General features: G+C 27.9%; 1 protein-coding gene across 1 annotated transcript in view; it reads left to right on the top strand.

Moving 5' to 3' along the window:
• Positions 1-22,574, top strand: part of LOC107163200 (uncharacterized) — a 42,622-nt gene that overhangs the window by 13,818 nt on the left and 6,230 nt on the right. Inside the window, exons 2-5 of the mRNA XM_089220411.1 lie at positions 3,807-3,988; positions 20,502-20,606; positions 21,293-21,398; positions 21,509-21,642. Of these exons, the coding sequence (XP_089076537.1) occupies positions 3,807-3,988; positions 20,502-20,606; positions 21,293-21,398; positions 21,509-21,642 (527 nt within the window). The remainder of the gene's footprint in view (positions 1-3,806; positions 3,989-20,501; positions 20,607-21,292; positions 21,399-21,508; positions 21,643-22,574) is intronic.

Here is a 22,574-nt window from a genome sequence, read left to right as displayed (position 1 = left end):
GAAAGAGGGTGAGAGAAAAACTAAATAAAAATAAAACCGTGTGATTTTTTTATGAAGTACGAATTAAATATTTACTTTTACAGTGTGAAAAAACAGACACCAATTAACAAATAGTCATTTAAGGTCATTAGAAGAAGTAGTTGGCTAGTCTATTTGTTTATAAAACACTATCAATATAGGAATTTTATCATTAGTACAGTATAGAGCACAGATACATGGTACCTATATTCTTAAATTTTAAATATTGAAATTTTTAGACTGCAGGATAAATATCATATACATATTACCATGGAGCCAAATATGCTACGTCCCAGATATAGGCACAAATAGGGAGGGGGAGGGGTAGAGCTTTAGAGAATAACCCCCCCAAATATTTCATACATTTTTTTCTAAGCTTATTATGTATTGTTTTGTTTTAATGTCATAATTATTGTAAATTCCTCCCCCAAATCTCAAACGATTTTTGTGCATATATGATACCAGGTAATAAATTGTGTTCAGGTAAATTTTACTCATAGGCAATTCGCTTTCCTAAACTTATCTTGACGTATCACGGAACGTTAAATCATGATAGAGATATATTATTAATGTACATTTTAAAGCAATGATAAATAATTCGAGAGCTGTATTCAAAATCTATGGTTATATACCGTTATGCGAATGTTGACTTTTTTCTATAATATGTGGACGAATTCAATCATTTTTAAGTTTTTTTGCCCTCCATCTGCTCCACAGTTGTTATTTTATTTCTATATTTATTTGTAACACGTACTGATCTGACGTTTACATATTTAGCGAGGTTGCAATACCGTGAAACCGATTTAAAAAAAAAAAATCATTTGATGTATGTTACACCTCTCGCTCATTTCCGTCCATTATAATATCAACACAGTAGAATGTAGAAAAAAATAATATTTATAATATGACTGACATTGATTGATGAGCCCGAGAGTGCGATGGCACCCGTTGAATAGAATAATGAAATTAGAGAGCTGATGCATGTTATTGAGTTGAACGATCTTCATTCTAATAACTGCACGTGGGTCCATGTTCCGTTAATTGTTATTTTTTATGGAATAAAATTATATGGAGGAATTACAATATTTATATTTTTTATTATCTATTAAGTACTGTAAACTGCAACACATAATATGTAGGTACACGCGTTATGAGTTATAACTTATATACATTATATATTTAGCTATATATACTACAAAATTTAATTATAAATATAGGAAATGATCTGCATTTGTATTGGGTATTTGTTTTGGTATATAAGATAGATATTATTAGCCCTGATATTTTGTTTTTTTTTTTTTATAATTGTATAAAAATAAATATTACTTTTCTTAATAATTAATAATATATTTTGAGTATAACATACACAAATACACAACTTTTGTGGTGTAAAAAATGTAGGTTTTGTTTTGGTTTTTTCGGAACACTCGACGAATATAGATGTAACGCATCTTATGGCTATAAATCTATAACAAGCGTTACAATGTTTGCGCTTGAAACCCCTCGGTAAGACATGGTTGACAATTTTTTTCTCAAATTCTGTAATTTATTGTTGTTATATTATTATATTACCTATTTTTTTTCCAATCATATTGTCTTTCCGTTTTTTTCTTGTATAACATCGCACTGTTGTACTTCAAGCCGCGCCGTGTACGTAACACCATATGACATTCGGACCGTGTTGTATATAATCCATCAAATTCAATGACCTAAAACGCGATCGATAGCCGGTGGGTATATTGTTCGGTACGTGAGCGGCGGCGGGGTTTCTGCGAATACCTCGGGGCGGACTGGTTCGATCTCTGGCTTGGTCGCGACGGCGGCGGTGACGGTGGCGGTGATCGCTCTATAACAGCACGAGACGATGTGCCGTACGTCTCAATCGCCACCGCATCCGTGTACCACTTTTATAATAATATATATTATTTTTATTGTTGCATATACGTCATCGAGCATACGACATAACGACCGGTTTCGCTGTTTAGGTATTTCCTATCATCGTTTATTACGACTATTGGATAATGTGGGTAACCGTTGTAACAAATTTGTCATCATCGTTTAAAATCATTAAAATTATAGAAATGTATCGTATTGAAGAGAAATTAAATTATATACGTTTTTCATTACTTTATTGCTAATTGGTCTTTAAGAGGACGTTTCACCCGCATGCGTTTTCTCCGTTTTACAAGTGCGTAGCATTGCAAAAACTGTTTCGCGCGGGAAAGAACCGAGAAAGATACAGTTATTATTAAGAAACGAAATTTTCACCACATAAAGAGGAGAATTTTGTCTGTGCAATATCGTTTTTATTTTTTCGATATCAGAACTACAAAAAAAGTTATTCATGCTTAAAAAACACAAAATTAATGTATTATAAAATAATAAGAATTTTTTTTGTATAAGTGATATCGAAAAAATAAAAACGATATTGCGCAGACAAAATTATCCTTTTTATGTGGTGAAAATTTCGTTTCTTAGTTATAACTGTATCTTTCTCGGTTCTTTCCCGCGTGAAACAGTTTTTGCAATGTTACGCACTTGTAAGACGGAGACAACACATGCGGGTGAAACGTCCTCTTAAGTGAAAAGACTGAGAAAAAACTCGAAATTATTTTTTCAACTTGCTAGCAGTCAAAAGTTGTATTCGCCTTTTTTTTATTGAGAGATGCTTTGTAGTGTGAAACTTTAAAAAACTTATAGCAGGACTCTAACTTTCTTAAGTGAATACACACACACACACACACACACATGAACAGTTGAATATATAAATGCTAAAATACGTAAATACGTATAATAGAAATCATATTCACGTAAATAATGAATTCACGTGAATAATTTCAATTGCTATCGATTGAAAAGTTATATAATTTATACAAAAAATAGCACAATTTAAGAGTATAAGATAATTTATCAAGATTCAAGACTATAAATAGTTATTATTTTACAAAAAAAAAAAATAATAATAATTGTTAACTATAATAATTCTTAGAAGGTGGTCCCAATAGAAGACATGTACTACATTACTGCAAAAACTTTTTAAGTAGGTACGATATTTATAACTACTAAATAGTTGTTGAAAATAATGTTGTAATAAAAAAAGAAATTAGGTACGGTATTTGTATTCCACCGTATTTAATATTTTTGCTATTAGTAAAATCATTTTTAACCTATAGGAATCAAAATAAAGAACTAAATAAGTGATTACAGTAGTACGTGAATACACAAATTCGTGGGTGTATGTGAACATGTTATTTTACGGATACACATTAATAATATGTTATAAATTCACTGAAAATTGTATACGATTCTTATAAATCAAATCTTAATAAGGCTATTCACGTGAAACATGTACCACGTGAAATAAGGAGCCCTAGAGTTATAACTACTCATGTTGATTTTCAAACTGCTTGTTTTTCTTACGACTTCTTGTTTACAATCTATACGAAGCCTTTGCTGCATTGAAAACTGAATTCTGTTTTTCACAGAAGTTTGTACAAAATTAATAACATGCTAAGCTTCTTATGGTTTCATATTTATTTGGCGTAATTGAAAACTGTGACAAACTATATTGCTTGAACTTAATAAAATCGTAGCTTCTTAGGACTAAGAGAATAACACGTTCTGAGTACGTGTATTAAGTAAATAACATCTTACTATACTTTGCATATTATTGTTTTTGAAACAGTCCCTTAATATGTGTAGTTTGTAAAAATAACCGAACGAATTGTTACATCCCTTAAACAAATACTTGAAAAAAAAATAATGACGCTATTTGAATATTTTTACAGGTTCAAGGATAATCGTCCTTATCCGTGGCCTAGTGACGTCTCCAGTTTCATATTAAACCCTGAAAGTGCTAATCAAACCATATACACGCGGAGTTTGACATCGTCCGACCATGGTGTATATACTTGTCAGCTGGCCAATCAAACTAACATTATAAGTCATTCAATGAAACTCGTCACACTGGGTTGGTACCTATTTTTTTCTTATACAATTAAGTCGGGTATGCAAAATAGTAAGAACAGAGAACGTAGTTGAAGCTGATTTTATTCGTCCTGGAAGTTATAGGTGGGGGATCGGAGAGAGGTGGAGGCAATTTCCTTTTTATCCAAAAAGTTTACTTTTGACTATTTAGTATTTACCCACTGATCACTTAATGACTTATGTGATAGCAGGACTCTATTTGTAGAGGCCGTGGTTATAATTTATAAATATTATGTACTTTTATGCTGATTTCTGAAATAAATTATTATTTATAGGTAGTTTATGATGTCTAATAGGCTATGACCCCTATGGTATCCCTAAATGAACGTGTAGTGTAAAGACGTCGGGTCGACAATTTGTTTTATCAAATTTTAAATTCCTCGCATTCAGTTAGTTTTAGAATTATAACCATAGTTTACAGATCTAAAAAAAAGATAAAGATAAAAACAAGTATATCTAAAGATTAAGTAGTATAGGTATGTAAAACAGTTGTTGTTGTTAAAAATAAAAAATTAAATACGTGTAATAATGTGATATAATTAATCTAATTATTACTCAATAACGTGCGCCTATAGCTCTTTTTATATTTCATATAGTTATTAAAAAAGGAAAACAATTGTTTCAATCAATATGTTCGTCCGTCTATAGATTTTTCTGCTAATTCATTTATCAAAAAATAGAACACTACTATTTGTATGTTATATTTTTAAGGTTATTAAATATCTATATATGAGCGTTAAATGTGTTCACGGAAAATAATATTGATTATTATATATTATTATATAATAGTATCTTTGTGTATTAATAATATATACATTTACAGATAATTCATGATTGTAATGTTGTTACGGTTACGAATTATAAATCATACATCTTTTGTGTTTATGACTCGACAAATATCTCACGATATGTCGTAAAATATTGTATTTTGCATAGTAGGTATATACTATATGTCTATACATATCATTTAATAATAATTAATAGTTTTATGAATTATAGGCTAATAAGTAATAGTGTGGACGGGTAAATGACGTAGCCATGAAGATGTGTCAGCAAAATAACACCTCCTGTATTAGTGGGGAAATGAAAAACGTTGCTAAATAATCCGGTTAGGATTTATTAATAGTAAAATACATTCTACCAACTAAATGCAAATTCTCGGTAATGCGATTAACGTCAGCTTGTGTTTGTACAGCGATGATGTTTATTTAGATTTTACGATACCTATTATTTTCTATCGAATGAAGACTTCATAAAAAAAAAATTATGATATTTATTGATAACGTGTTTTATACTCTTATGTCCTCTGGTATACATTGTGATATAGGTCGTAATACCATCGCCAGTCAATACTCACATGTTGATGTTTAGTGCAGATCTATCCAGATTCCGTGTAATCATAAATATTCATTTTAGGTTAATGAATTTCCAATACCAACACGTATAATCAATAATATAATAATGTTTAGTAATATATTGTACACATACTCGCTCCCCCACCACAAGCTTTGCTTATAGGGGGTAGTGCAATATATAACTCATGGTATTTTTGTATATTTTGTATTATGTATGTATTTGTGTTGCAATAAAGTTCATTATTATTAAAAATTATTAAAATATAATGAAATTATTGAAATTCAAAAAAAAATTTTATATTATGAAACAAAGAATATCAATTTTGTTTTTTAATTGTTTTCGTGGCATATAATATTATGGCTTACGAAAAGGAGCTTGTATCACCAGTCACCGTATAACGCTTCTTAAATACCTAGTATATTAAGAAAAACCATCTAACATTCACAAAAGAAAATACCTGTTCCAATTATTTTCAGCTTAGAAAACTAAGAATAATAAAAAAAAATTCAATATCTTATAATAAAAATAAAATTCATTTTTATCACGTCTTATTATTAATATTTGAACATTTGAAAATACTCAAAACGTTTTAAGACCATTCAAGTATTTTAAAAATCAGCAGCGCTTTAGTATTTTCCAACCGTATTGTGATCAATTTTTTTACACAACAAATCGTTTTGCTATTGTGTAGAAATAATAAAATTCAAAAGATTTCTATTCAAACTATAAAGTGTTAAATGATTTTTTTTATAAAATATTGATGTAATATCTTTAATTGAAATTCGTTTTCCAGTTATTTAACACTGTATAAAATACTCTTGGTAATAGGTTTATGAGAATGATAAAACATTTATTTATATTTCAAAAATTTTCTATAAGCATAATAAATACAAGATTATATTAAATTTTAATAACTCTCAAAAGCTTTCATTTAAGATTAAGATGCATTATACTCAATACTCATAATATAATATCAACATTAAAGAAAAACCCTTTAGGAGCTTTACCATTTACTGTAAATAAACGTGGTTTACAGTTGCCACAATTTTTATAATACATAAAAATCTTAGTAATTAAAAAAATATTCTTAATAATCACAAAAATCAGAATTCGTGTAAATTATTATAAGATAAAAGGGGTGGACATGCTTGGCGATGGCGGATCACTCTGTACACCTATTTAAATACCTCTGGGATATTATTTAAATTGAATGATAATACAATGAAAATAATATGTAAATATTAAACATACACTATACAGTAAGCATTAGGTACATGCCCATTAAACCTATTAATGCTTGATTAATAATAATAATGACAGATTAAACAATTAAAAATATAGGAGTATAGGCATTTTGGGTGGTATACCTCCTAAATAAGTAATAGTAATATACTAATAAAATTCTATATTACGATGATATTTAATATTATTCGCCTGTTAGTGAAATAAAAGTATAATATTAATAATTGAACACTGCAAATAAACAAAAATTTAATTCATTAGCATATAGTTACTATTATATGCATATTAAATTATATATCATGATTACGCCACAGAACATGCAATAAATTATACACAAAATATTAGTATTTGAAAATATATTGCTTAATCATACTTAGAAATGTAAATTTTCGGAATTTGAATAAATAAATTAAAGGTAGGATTAGGGACGATCATGCTTGGTGAATTATCTTGTATGCTAAATACATACCCAAGTACATTTCTACAGAGGTTTTTCTGAGAATATTTTCTAATGATTTATTCAGGATTTACAAGAATTAAATTTGTGTTTTTTGTTCTTCGATTATTTGTATTCATATTCAAAAATTAAGGACTATATTTTCAGTTTATAGTTTTCTACAATAAAAAAGCATTTATTTAATATTCTTATAAAATTGAATATATTTATTTTCAATTTGTTTTTATATGATAATGTTCATGTATATGAACATTTGTAATATTATTATATTTTATATTTTCTAAAACTAAAAATTATTTTAAATCACTATACAAATGTTAATGAATAATAAATTATATAAATTTTATGTCTGGAAATAGGATTATACATACTTATAAGATACAGTACTCTCGGGATTTATCTTAAGATTAGATTCTAAACTTTTAAGAGGACGCCACACCAGCATGTGTTGTCTCCGTCTTACAAACGTATAACATAGCAAAATCTGTTTAGCGCGGGACAACTGTTCTCCCTCAATATTTATAATAGAATTTTCAAAATTTCACAACGCATAGGTATGAACTTTATCTGTGTCATAGCGTAGTTATTTTTTTGATAGCACAAACCAATAATTTTAAGTAATTTAGTGAAAAAATAAATGTATTTTCTTAAGCTTATAACTTTAATTATATTTATATTATCAAAAAAATAACGACGCTATGACACAGATAAAGTTCTTACCTATGCGTTGTGAAATTTTGAAAATTCTATTATAAATATTGAGGGAGAACAGTTGTCCCGCGCTAAACAGATTTTGCTATGTTATACGTTTGTAAGACGGTGACTACACATGCCGGTGTGGCGTCTTCTTAATACAGATGATTGGACAATAAATTGAATTTTGTTTCCCCAATACAACATTATTACATCCACCCGATGTGTGAGCATTATATGACCCTATTTCTGTGTTCACAGTTTTTAATATTGATTAGTAAAACTTATATTTTTAGTCTGTAAGTTTAATTATTAACAATCCAAAATATTGATTTATATTATTTATAACTTTATTAGAAACAAAATTAAAACACTTTAAGTTCAATCAATATAGGTACATTTTGTAACTAAAAATAACTATCATACCTAGTCAGTATAGTCCCCAGTATAGTCTTACTAAAAATGTTTAAAGATACTCAAAATCGATCAATACCAATAAGACATTTAGATTATTGTAATTAAAAAAAATAATAATAATAATATTAAATATTTAAGTCATTGATATATTTGTAGAAAAATCTACATTAATATATATTTTAAAGAATTCAATCATTTAACCATAAGTTTTGTATACATGTATATATATATATATATATATATATGTATGTATATATAGATACCTACCGGATGTACATTCGCCATAGCCCGAAATAAGGGTACCTATATTCATTATATAAAACTAATAACTAATAAGTTATAAGTTAACTTAATATATTTTGTGTAGACGCATACATCAATTTATTAAATTTTTTTTTCATTAAGTTCAAAACTATGTTTAATTATCACTCGTGGAATTTATATATAATAATAAGTAACGAAATTATTAAGGTAAAACTTGTTATGACTAATTGGGTAAATTACATATAATCAAAATATCAAAGGTATGTACATTGAATAAGGGTTATATTATAAACTTATACTATATTCATGTATTTGTGTGTGTAAATTTATTCCTGTGCACTTAGATGAGACCACTTTAGTACTGTACGGTATGTACGCCTGATGTAATTTCCGAGTAAAGAAAATTTTACAATTATGGGTTGTCTGTAGTGCTTGCAGTGAGTGTTGATCACCACCTTTTCCAATTTTTTCATGATTTTGTTTAGTTGAGTTTTTTTCTACTGTTTAATGTTTATATAAACACTTGAAAACTTAAACTTTTTTTCGATTTATTTTATGTTTGCGGGTAAAAAAGCTTGAATATTATAAATTGAAAACATTTCTTAATAATTATTGTATTTAAAGTTAAAATGTTTACAAAATTACAAAATGTGTAAATTATTTCGTAACAAAAAAATTATAATATGTTTAATTTTGATGCATAAGGCTTGATCTTAATACTAGATTTCTCATAAGTATTTGACATTTGTTGTTGTTAATTTGAATAAAATTTTAACATCAAGTCACATCCGTCTTGAATGATTGAAGTTCATATATTAACAATTATTTATTTACAGTTTGTGTTATTTTATTCTAATTCAAAAAATATTAATCATAGATTCATAGCAATTTGAAGCATTCCAATATTATTTAAATAATTATCACATTTCCTTTGCGTGTAAATAATGCCTTAGCATTTAGTTTGTAAATTATAGTAAAAAATGCAGTGCATGCACATTACATTTCGAAATGCCAAATGATCTGAAGCTGAAATATATACTTCATGATTACACATATATATTATCTAACTATAGGTAGGTACCTTTTTTTTTTTCCGTTTTAACCGACGACGCCGCGGGATCTGCTTTCGCATTGCTTCCGCGACACTGCCATCGTTTATTGACAGTATCAAATATTAATACATACGTGGGAGGCAGACAGGACAGCTCCCCGACTTACCTCGTTCAAGCATTTCAAAGTTTTGCTTTAACAATTAAATTTTACATTAACAAAGGTCAATCTGAATTTTATGCATTACAAGTTTTACTTGACTTTTTCCTGTCCTTCTCGGGCCGACCGGAGTCCGCCGCCCTTGAATTCGCGTGCCTGTCATCCGATTGGCGAGCCGACCGGAGTCCACCTCTCTGGATGTTTCGTTCTCCATCAGGGCGGTCGCCCGTTCCCCTGTGCCCTTCGCAAAGCCTCTTCCTCGCGTTCATCCTTTTCCTTGGTCGACAGAATCGTCTCGACCATGCGGATGAACTCCAGGCGATTAGTTTCGAACTGTTTGATAATTCTCCTTCGGGCTTGGGCGTCTTCTGGCAAGTCATGTGACAGGGGACCACACAGGATTTCCTCAACGTCGCCCGCGTTCGGAGGTCACCTCACAATCTCAGTCATTCGAACGCGGTCGTCAATCCATCTCGGGCAGGTAAAAACCGTGTGCTCCTCAGCAGTGTCGTCGGGGTTGACGCAGTATACGCAATAACTGTCGTCCGCCCGATGAAACCTCTTCAGGTAGCTCCGGAAGCACCCGTGCCCCGAAAGCACCTGCGTCAGTCGGAAAGTCAGGGTTAGCGGTGGCTTTGTTAACCAGCGCCCAACGTCAGGTAGGAGCCGGTATGTCCATCTGCCTTTATCAGACCGGTCCCACCGAGCTTGCCAAGCTGCAATGCTGATTATTCTCTCTTGGTTTTTAACGGTGTTCGGGGCGACGTCAGTCTGGTCGTCCAGGAACTATAGGTAGGTACCTAGTATGCGAAAAAATCGATTTCATTAAAATTTAAAAATTATAAATATATCAATTGTTCCTCACAAAGCTATAGAAATAATGTTTTTATGTCTGGTTGTATGAACAATCACAGTGATTGAATCACTACCTAAACATTTATTGAATTAATGGACAAACGTTAATGGTCATAATGTTGCACGAGCGTCTAGGGACAGCCCGCGAGCAAATTCCTTATCAATTATAAATTATAATATAATATTTCTTATCAAAATGAGTAACCTGATGACAAAATGGTATCAACATGACCATAATTATTCAAGTCATCACTCATTACATTATAATAATAAAATTATATTGTATAAAACCATAAACCACGTACAAAAAATTAATTATTATGTAATTATGTAAACATTGTAAACGTTGTTTTTAAAATAATAGACATAATCATAAAATAAAATATAAAATTGTTATAAAAATATTGTTTTCAAAATAATAGTCATAAAATAAAATATAAAATTGTTATAAAAATATTGTTTTCAAAATAGTATAGTCATAAATTAAAATATAAAATTATCATAAAAATACTGTTTTCGTAGCATGTCTTATTTTCCATAAGCATGGTCAAACTGTGTATCAATATGCACATACAGAGACCCATCTTTTTCGTTCAAGTCATCTATTATTTGTTTTCTTACGTTTAATGTTGGTTTATTTAATCGTTGTTCTTCTGGTACTTTTAATCGAAGTTTTTTAGTTAGTAGTAATTTCGATTAAATTTTTATTGAAAAAATTCAAAATAGCCAATTTGTAAATAAAATTAAAAAAAAAATTTTGATGGTAAAAATATTTATCTAAATCAATTAGTTTATTTTTTAGAATTTTTTAAAATATCAATATTTTTTTGTAAAAATTAACAAAAAAAAATGATGCTAATTAAACGTACAACAAAAATTGTGAAAATTATATAATTAATAACTAATTTAAAAAATATACTCATTTCAGAAATAATATGGAAAATAATATTTGAAAGAAGTTATAAATTTATAATCCTCCAAATTAATTTATGCAAAAAAATATTGATATTTAAAAAAATTCTACTTAAACTTATTGATTTAGATAAATATTTTTACCATCGAAATATTATATATATTTATATTGTACATTTGTACGTGTAGCGCAAGGATCTTTTAATAATAAACAAAAAAAAAATTTGATTGATAAGAAATATTATATTATAATTGATAAGGAATTTGCTCGCGGGCTGTCCCTAGAGGCCTAGACGCTCGTTAATGTTGCGGCCTGGTGCAATTTAGTTTAGATTTTTTTGTTTACCTGTTTATGGTTGGCGCAAGTTATACATTTATAATCCTCCGAATCAATAATGATTTAATTATAGTTACCCTTAAACAAGATTTAAATGATTTAATAGCTCTGATTGGTTCAATAACTCTTAGTAACCAAATAATTAACCAAATTTTTTGCGGAATGGCATTAAACTATTAAAATATTTTAATAACTTAATAAATAATGATTTTGGCATTAAAATTGAATAAAAGTTTCCGATTTTGTGAAGTATTTTTTATTGTAATACAGTAATAAAATGCATGATGAATGATGATATGCAATATAACGTGAACGAATTGAACCTCTGGCAATCGGAAAAAAAATCCCCAAAGCAACTATTTAAAAAATTACATAATTATAATAATATATCTAATTAGTATATTAGACTATTAGAGTATGTATATTAGTTGGTAAAAAAAAAAAATAATAAATAATAAAAATATAATATTAGTTAGTTAATCAATAAAAAAAAAAAATAGATATATAATTAGGTATAGTAAAATTATAGTCAGATTCGGTTCAGTCAGTTTTTTCGTAAATTGTTAGACAATTTTAAATATAAATTTTGGTCGGTAACAGTCATATGTATGTATTTATTTATACGTGTTCTTATTTATACATTTATATTTTATTATTTTATATTTTTTTCATACTTAGTACAACTTTGAATTTTTAAATATAAATTTTGTAAATGCATATTTGTTGCATATATTAATGATTTTTACTACATATTTGTTGCATATTTCAGTGATATATATATATATTAATTAATAATATAGGTATAAAGATATAATATAAGATAATATTATTATTTTTATTATTATTATTTAAATACTAATTAGTTGCTTTGGGGATTTTTTATTACCATTATTATTTTTTTCCGGGGATTTTTTTTCTGGGGATTTTATTTACCGGGGATTTGTTTACGGGGATTCCGGGATTCGAACCTCTATCAGAAAGATATTCTCAGAAACTATAAACAGCGATAAATTAATTGATGGGTTCCTCAGGGACACTAAAGATACAAAATAAACTATTTAGTCTTGAACTCAACAAAAAAGCTGCTCATAATAAATCATTTTATGGATTGCGGATTAATATAAAATTATTTTTATTAAAAAGATTAGTGATTAGTTCATTTAGAATTTAAAATGAAAATATTTTAATTGAAATTTACCTACCTATTTATAATAATTTCCGATGATTTGAACAAATTTTGACTGGCTACCTACCATGTTAGTTTGTGCTTCATATAACAATATTGTACATAGGACATAGTTGGTGCCTATACAACCTACTACAACTATAATGGGTACATATTATTATTTAATTATTTATATATTTTTACATAAATAATACATACACATATTTGAATATTTTTTTATGTTCTTATGTTAATTAATAATCATTCAATGAATATTTAATAATGGAAACATAATATGTAAATAAATAGGTACTACATAATACTACATATACTGATTTACTCTAGCTTCATTGGTACTTACTAGGTATATACTATTTAGTATTTACATATAGGGTGTTTCACTATGAACATGTTAACTTTTACCGAAGTACCTATTATAAACTTCAGCCTTCAGCTAAATTTTATAACTTTCAAAATTATGTAAATATAATCAATAGACATAATAATTTAACTTTGAAAATATTTACATAAATATAAGGCCTTTAATTTAGGTGGTGACTCAGGATTTCTAACTTAATTTTAAAGTTATTTATTTCGAGTTAATTTTTAAAATGTTAGTTAAAAAATTGTGTATTGAATTATTTTTCAATACTATTGTGAGTTGGTGACATTCTAAGAATGAAATTTATTTAGTTACTTTTTGACTAGTTATTTGGTTAATCAAAAATGTTTATTAAATCTTAAAGAAAATTAAAATGCCTGAAATTTGAGAAATTTTAATTTCTTTTAGTTCCAACATATCGATGAAAATAGTAGATTTGTTTAAAGTTAAATTATTTTTAAATAATTATGTGATTATATATTTATAATATATATATATATTATGATAATTATTGATGAATAACTCTAAATCTAAAATATAGAACCATAAAATACAATTTATTTGAAATTATTCTCTTTTTTATTATAACAGCTTCTATAAAACCAATGATAGGAAAATTGTTTGCAAAGAAACATTTCTAGTTACAATAATGTTCTAGGTATATATAATGTTCACATCATTTTCTGTATTCCCTATTTAACTTCAAGCAAACTTATTTATTGATCTGATGGTAAGAGGAAGAAAGTTTTCCGGAACAAAATAGAATATATGTATAAGAAAACGTTAGAGTACTAAGAATCACTGTTCGAACAGATAATTTGATAAAACCGTGCTCACCAACCCAAAGACAATAATAAACATTTTGTTTTTTGAATTATATATATTCTCGGAATAGAAATTGACTATACTAACAATCATCAAAAGTTCCCGTTTTCATTACTCAAGAATATAAAGATTTTAATTAAAACCATAATAATTAATAAGTCTAGAAAATATTGATTTTAAAAACACATCTCATAAATAACTAATTAATAATTATACTATCTATGTTTCACCAAAACTACAATTTTAACGAGTGGTTAAACAACGTTCTATATCAACAAAAGTTATAATAATTAGGGTTAAAATGTAATCTTAAAATCTAAAAAAAAAATTACACGAAATTATCCCTGAAAGTATTATGGCATGGATTTAAAAAAAGCGAGTAAGTCGTGGATGGGTGGATGTCGCTCTGCTGTACAGTAGGTTACTGTAATGGATGGGATTAAATTTGAATGCAATGATAGGTATCATTGCATACGAAAAACGATTCTGAACGGAGATGATTTGTCAGTCTAGGATATATTATATTTAAATATTGTCATAAATTCTATTCTGAACAGTGGCGTCATTTGGGGGGGGGGGGATCAACTTGGGCATTTGCCCTAGTCTAACATTTACAACAACTTTAAGTCGGCACATTTAAAAATTATAAGAAGTTTTATATTTAGCTCGTTAAGGCCATTGTAATGAATCATTCAATCATATAATATTGTTATTTTGATTAATAAATAAATTTATAATTATTTTATCAATTATAATATTACTGATAACAGAACAGCCGCCGTGTCCAAGTGGGACAGTTGGTACTTGGCGCTCACGCATTTAGACACTAGACTCTGGCAGTTGGCGCTCGGCAAAGTACGTACCTACCTACTTTGTTCAAGCAAGAATTATTATATTTTAAACATTTGGTGAAAATTTCAAGTATTTACAGTGATTAGTTTTTGAATTACAACCATATTTTTTTTTTTTTTTTTATTTATTTTTTTTTTATTTGGGTTAAACAATCTATACAAGTTATGTATAATAAGCTTAAGTGTTAACAAATTAAGATTACAGACAGAAAAATATGAAGGAGAAGCCACCCACTGGTGACACTCTAGGTCAGAGTCGTAAGGTTAAATTATAAAAGTAGGTCCCGGCACCACTTTCTTTTCAATCTTTTGGGAGGGTTGCCAGGCATTGGATTGGTTAAATTTTTTAGCTAGGATGTTAGGGTGGTCGAAGAGAGAGTTGTGGTAACGAGAGTAAGACTTGGTAGTGGTTTCTGACACTGTGTTCATTTTTAGGTCTGAGTGTAAAGTTTGATTGGATACATAGAAAGGAGCCTTTGTTATTAAACGAAATAATTTATTTTGGGTTATTTGAATTTTATTTATATGTGACTTTTTTGCAGAGCCCCATATTTGGATGCCATACATCCAAATGGGTTTAAGGAGGGTTTTATATAGGTTTAGTTTAGTGTGAAGTGTAAGTTTTGATTTTGCGTTAAAGAAGAATTTAAGGGAACGAAGACGAGAGTTTAGTTTAATTTTGATGTTATGAGTATGGTGAATTACAACCATATAAAAAAAAAATCGATTTGGTCGAAAACTGGTTTTGCGTAAAAATTCCCGTTTTTCTGTCATTTTATTTTTGTTTTTCTCGATTTTTTTTGAAAACTGTTGGAAAATGTTTACTTTTGACCTCTATAATGCACCAAAGATATTCATTTTTCCATCGGTAACCACACGCCAAAGTTTGAAATTGAGCATTATTTCGACTAGTTATGCTGTACACAGACACAAAAACAAAACAAAAAAAGGCTGGTAAATCGTGGATGTCACTCTGCTGTACAGTAGGTTCAAAGTGGGTTACGGTTACTGTAATGGATGGAATTAAATTTGAATCCAATGATATTATATATCATAATTGTATACGAAAAACGATTCTGATCGAAGACGGTTTATTTGTCTAGAATATATTATAGATTATTAAAAATTTTCAAATCTTAGATTTAAAAAGAAAATTTTTTATGAATTTCTAGTTTAAAATATTTTGCGAATTTTCGTGATTTTTACACATGTTGTCAAAATTCAAAATTTGAATGCTTATAAAAAAAATGTGTGACTATGTTTTTTTTTATTTTTCAACTGCAATTGTAAAAATATGTTAGGAACCTTGTATTAAATTTTCAAATCTTAGAATTAAAAAGAAAAACTTTTATGAATTTCTATCTAGGATAATTTGAACATTGCCGTAATTTTTACGTATTTAGTCAAAATTTGAATTTTAAATGCTTATAAAAAAAAATCGTGCCAATGTATTTTTAATATTTGTTAACTGCTATTGTTACAATGTGTTAGAAGCCTTCTATTAAATTTTCAAGCTTTTCTACCGAACACATACATTTTTATCGATATTTATAGAAGAAAAAAACTAAAAAAGTTGAAAAATTAAAATGTCAGTAAACAGCTCAAAACAAATCTAAATATTTTAAAAATTTTATCAAATATAGAAAATGCCTTTATAAACAATCAGTGAAAATTTCAAGTATCTACAGTCATTTGTTTTAGAGTTACACCAAAATAAAGAAATTGCAAAAAGTGAAAATCTAATGTTGTAAAAATTTAAATTTCAAATGCTCATAAAAATTCAATTTGAATTTACGGTGGACTTTTCATTTGTGATAAAGATTGAAAATTTTTTAAGGATCTTGTATTAAATTTTCAAATATTAGATTTAAAAAGAAATTTTTTTATGAATTTCTAGCTTAAAATATTTTGTGAATTTTTGTGATTTTTACGTATTTTGTCAAAATTCAAACTTTAAATGCTTATAAAAAAAACTTGTGACAATGAATTTATTATATTTTTCAACTGCTATTGTAACAATATGTTAAGAGCCTTGTATTAAATTTTCAAGCTTTTCTGCCTAACAAATACATTTTTATCGATATTAATTTAAAAAAAAACTAATAATGATCGAAAATTTTTGAAAATTGCATGGTGGATAGAATATACTTATATAAACATTCGGTGAAAATTTCATGTATCAATGGTCCATCGTTTTAAAGTTACATATAAAATAAAAATTGATTTTGTCGAAAACTGATTGTACGTAAAATTTCCTGTTTTTCCGTTAATTTTTAGTTTGTTTATCCTGATTATTTAGAAAAATATTAAGAATTTTTTACTTTTGATCCCCCAAAGTATCAACTAGATTCACTTTCTGATTTAACAAGGTACTGAAGTTAAAAGTCAAAGCATTTTTACTGCCCCAAAACGTAATGACAAACACAAAAAAAAAATATTCATGGTTTTGACGAATTTTTGTCAATATTTGAACTTCAAATGCTAATAAAAAAAAATTGTGCATATGTATTCTTATAATTTTTTATTCACTATAAGAATAACTTATTATGAACTCTGTATTAAATTTTTAAGTATTCTGATTGGGCCAAAAATATTTTATCGATACTTCAAAAAAAAATTTTTAGAAAAATAGAAAATTTCACTTGTCTCTAAATATCTCAAAAAAAGTCAAAATATTTTGAAAATTAAATCACGTAAAGAAAATGCCAATCTTAATAACTGATAAAAATTTCATGTATCTACGACTTATACTTTTTGAATAATAATAAATATTTAAAAGCGTTTGAGGATATATCGTTATCGTTACGTTATTTCGTAAAAATTAAAAATTCAAACGCACTTAAAATTTTTCCTATAATGATGCTTTGAGTTTTCGCTATAGCTACTTGAAGGAAAGCTTATGGAAAACTTAGTGTTGTATTTTTAATCCTTAGTTATAAGCTCAAAAATTTTTATGATTTTTCAACTTCAAAATTACTTGCAAATTTTCGCGTTTTCGACAGATTTCGTAAAATTTTGAACTATAAACGCTTATAAAAAAAAATTAACGTCCCTGTTATTTATACTGAAGAATCAGTAGCACACCTTTCTGAAACTAAGCACTCTACATTCTAGGATTGCATATTTTTTTTTTCCAAAAATCTCTCCTCTTATATTTTATTTGAATATTCTGCTCTACAGGTTAAACCATAAATGCTATTCAACACTCTTAAATCATTTAAAATAGAGTGGAGATTGAAAGGAACCACTCTATTTTAAATACCAAATCAGTTACAGATATTAAACTGATAATTATCACCTTTATTTTGGAGAATGGCTTTATAATATAGTTTTAGAATTGATGTATTGGTAAATATATTTTGTATTTAATTTCATTATAAATATCAAGTTGTTATAGTTTATAAGTATAGTAGCTCATGATAATTTTAAAAAAATATATAGCACTATAAAGTGATTTTTAATAGGAAACCATATTCTCAAACATTACCTAATAAATAATAATGGTTCTTTTTTTATTATTATATGGAATAAGTCCTCGGCTGCTACGGCCATTGCAAATAAATTACAATTTTGAAACAATACAATACATTTAATTTATATTAAATTAAATGTATAAAAGTACAGGGTATTTAATTATAATAGTTAAGTTATATAAAATAAATGAAATAATACAAACTAACATAAAGAAGTAACAATAATATATACATAATTTTATGAAGTATAGTAGATGGGGGTATGTAAAGCTAATTACAATAGATTTAACTGCTGTATTGCCGAAAAAAATTGGCAAAGCTTGGTGATGTTGGAAGGTGATCTGATATTTACATCCTTCCCTCTCCAAGCTATACACATTTTCATCTTTCTTCATGAGGTATGAGTGGGTGAGACGAGTGTGCCCAATTCTGGGGTGATATATAGAAAACTTGTATTTACGCGTGGTATTGATGGGTTAAGTCTAAGGACGTATTGTTCTTTTTATTTCATTGAATTTGGTATTTATTTTGAGCCATCTGCTCTCTCATAGATGGAGTGTACCCATTTTTATGACATTTTTTATATCAGAATAGCAGAAGAGAGGTGAGATATGTGAACCAGAAGAGGAATAAGCTAGTTTGGCGACCTTTTCGGCTCGTCCGTTGTCCTCAATGTTCCAGTGACCAGGGATTCATGAATATTATATGTTTTTGCAATGAAGCTGGCGTTCTGGATTTTTCTGGCATGTCAGAGGGATTGTGATGATTTAGTAGGCTGGTGAGTGTAGATAGTGAATCGATGTGTATTGTGATTTAATTTTGCGAGGTCGATTTTCGATACCATGTATTCAATGGCTTTAAGAATAACTAGGGTTTCGGCTGTACATTTTTCTAACAGTATCCATTGGATTTGGATATCTTCGTGGATGATGTCCATACCGACTTGACCTCCTGATTTGGATGCGTCTGTGTATAAATGTGTAAAGGTTTGTGTAAGGGAGAGATTTCCCATGAATTTCAAGTATTTACAATGATTCGTTTTTGAGTTACAGCAAAATAAAATAATCGATTTTGTCGAAAACTAATTATGCGTAAAAATTCCCGTTTTTCGTTTATGGTTTATGGTTTTTCATGACGCTTTTGAAAACTACTAGAATTTTTTTGGTTTTTAACCCCCTCTCCCCCCTTCCCACCGCAAAGTACAACTAGATAAATTTTTCTTTTCAAAGAGGGGCTGAAGTAAAAAATCAAAGCATTATTTCTACTCCAAAATGTGATGATATAGATACACAAAAAAAAATTAATAAAAAAAAAAATACATCATTGTTAAATCAATAATACATTCCTTACTTAGTTCAAAATCTAAAATGTAAATAGAAAACAAACTAAGCGAAAACATTTTTAGTATTCAACGTTACCAAACAATTATTTTTTTAATAATATTAAACATTTAATAAAATATGATCATATTATTTTCATTATTTTTATCTATTTTTTTTAAAACATGCAACGAATTTAAAATGTTAACCTCCCAAAAGTACAAGCTGTATTCTGGCATTCAATTTGCTGACATAAGACTTCGTCGAAGTTGATGATTAGAGAATTTTTTTACCATAAAAATAACATACCTACATCATTGTAAATTCGATGTATTTATCGTTCCGATCAGAATCAAAGTGTCAGTAAAACTTAAATAAAAATACATTAAATAGATATATTTGCTTTAAAATTTAAATTAACTACCATATGGTTCGCAGATTCATATTGTATGGGGATTTTTACTATTACAATTTTTAAGCAAAAATTAAATATTGCTATTTAAAAAAAATATTTTATTCTATTCCAAGAACAAAAAATGCCTAAAGTAATATAGTAATCGACGCTTAACAACATTTGTCTTCTTTTTTGTTGTATACCTACTCTCTAATAGATTAATATTTTATTGTTATATTGCCAACACATCGGAATATCTTATCTAATGAAACATTATTAAAATATATTTGTAATCTGTGTTCTAATAATGTTAAACACGATATTATTAATCATTATATTTTATAGATGTGAAGTCTTATTGGGAAGACCCTCTGCCTACGTATGAAATGGCGAATGTACACTATGCACAACCAGGAGAATTGGTCAGGCTGTACTGCGAGGGCTTCGTAGGTAATATACCAATGATTGTTTACCTATACAGGTGATTCTTTTATCAAACAACACTTATATGGTGTTTGTGTGTAAATACCACCACTAACATACACCTATAACACACAAACACCACCCAACTTTGGGAGGCTATATCCAGTGGCGGTTTTGATAAACCATCAAGGGGGGGGACTATTTTCAATTTTTGTGCCCCTCACCCTCCATAATAGTTGCATATATAACTTATGTATATATGCATATATAACTTACAGAACATAACAGTTGACACAAAAAATCCAAGGGGGGCAAGCGCCCCCTTCGCCCCCCGCCCCTAAAAACCGTCACTGGCTATATCTTGTAAACGGATTAACGAAAAATGAAAATTTAAACGTGAAAATTCATTGAAAAAAATAGCTTTTTTAGTTTATGAAATTTTAAGTATAGGTTGTCATTTAAAAATCAAAAGTTGATAATGGTTTACCTAATAAATATAAGGGTGAAAAAATTTAAAAAATATATAGTTCTAGAACAAGATGGATATACAATTTTGAAAAAAAAAAATTTGAAAAAAGTCAATAGTTTTTGAAATAATGAGTGTTGTTTGATAGAAGAATCACCCTGTATTATACAACATACTAGTTTAATTTATGTTTATAATTAATCGTGACAAAAATAATTAAATAAATTCTGAATTGCAATGGGTGCAGGTAAAGTCGGTCTTCCAGATGCCGTCAACACGATAACTTGGAGGAAAATCAGTGATAAACAGCCAATTGTTTCAAACGAAAAATACAAAATAGAAGAAGTGATTAGGTATCATAATATAATATTAGACATCATAATTAAAATCAAAATCAACAAACTGCATATTCACAGAAATTATACGTGGTTTTTAATGTTTATATGTTTTTTTTTTCTCACAGGGAAAATGACCAAGTATTGGGAGCATTCCTCTTCATAAACAAAATTCAAGAGACTGACTATGGACAGTATATGTGCTCCATCAGCAATACTGATGACCAAATTGTGCAACAGTTTACTAACATCACAAAGCCCGGTGAGTTGCATTATTGTTAGTCTGTATTTGACTGCAACTAATAGTTAATACTAATACATTTAATACACCTAAATACTTAATATAATATTACAAGGCTACATGAACATATTCATAATTTAGCATACTTCTCAAACGGTCAGTAAACCGTTATTTAGTTTTTAATAAATATTTTTTAGGTCCTGAACGGAGGCTTAAGAATTTATAGATTTACAAAGCTGCGTATGATTTTTTCCGTGTTTGTATACATATACACAAAAAGTGGAAGAAAAAATACTTTGATTTTTAACTTTGAGGAATATAGAAGATTAGATATAGTTGTTACTTTTAAAAAGTCAAATTAAAAACTCCCAGTATTTTTAAAAATAGTGTAGAAAAAAAATTAAGAATACAAACGATAAATTTTACACAAAACAGATTTTAACGAAACCGAGTAAAGTTTAATATTTATAATGTAGTATAATATAATGTCTTATGTTTACTTATTATGATAGTTATTTTGATTTAAAAATAATTAGCTATAGTTAGCTATAGTTAAAAATAACGATATATTATCTGATCTTCTTGAATTATATCAATATCATTACCCGATATAATGAAGTGTATTATATTCTTCCATAAATTGTATTACCAAACATCAACATGTGAAATAATATTCCATAATTTAATAACTTAATTTTCATTCACAATTTTTTTCATATTTGGATCAATGAAGACTGTCAGACTGTATAATAACCGTGCGCACGGAGTGTGCTGTATATTATATTCATGCAGGGCCGGATTAAGATTTTTTGCGCCCCGGGGCAAACCTACCTAAAATTAAGAACTACTTTTTAATAATACATAAACATAACATTGTTTTACTATAATTTGGCATTTATTATATAATATTAGAAATATATTAAAATTATATGAAAACAATCTTTTTAATATTA

This window comes from Diuraphis noxia, unplaced genomic scaffold (genome assembly GCF_037042655.1).
Source record: "Diuraphis noxia isolate RWA-SAM2 unplaced genomic scaffold, SU_Dnox_SAM2 contig0002, whole genome shotgun sequence".
NCBI classification, from domain to species: domain Eukaryota; kingdom Metazoa; phylum Arthropoda; class Insecta; order Hemiptera; family Aphididae; genus Diuraphis; species Diuraphis noxia.
The sequence above is the reverse complement of the archived record's forward strand: the minus strand, read 5'-3'. Positions and strand labels throughout refer to the sequence as shown.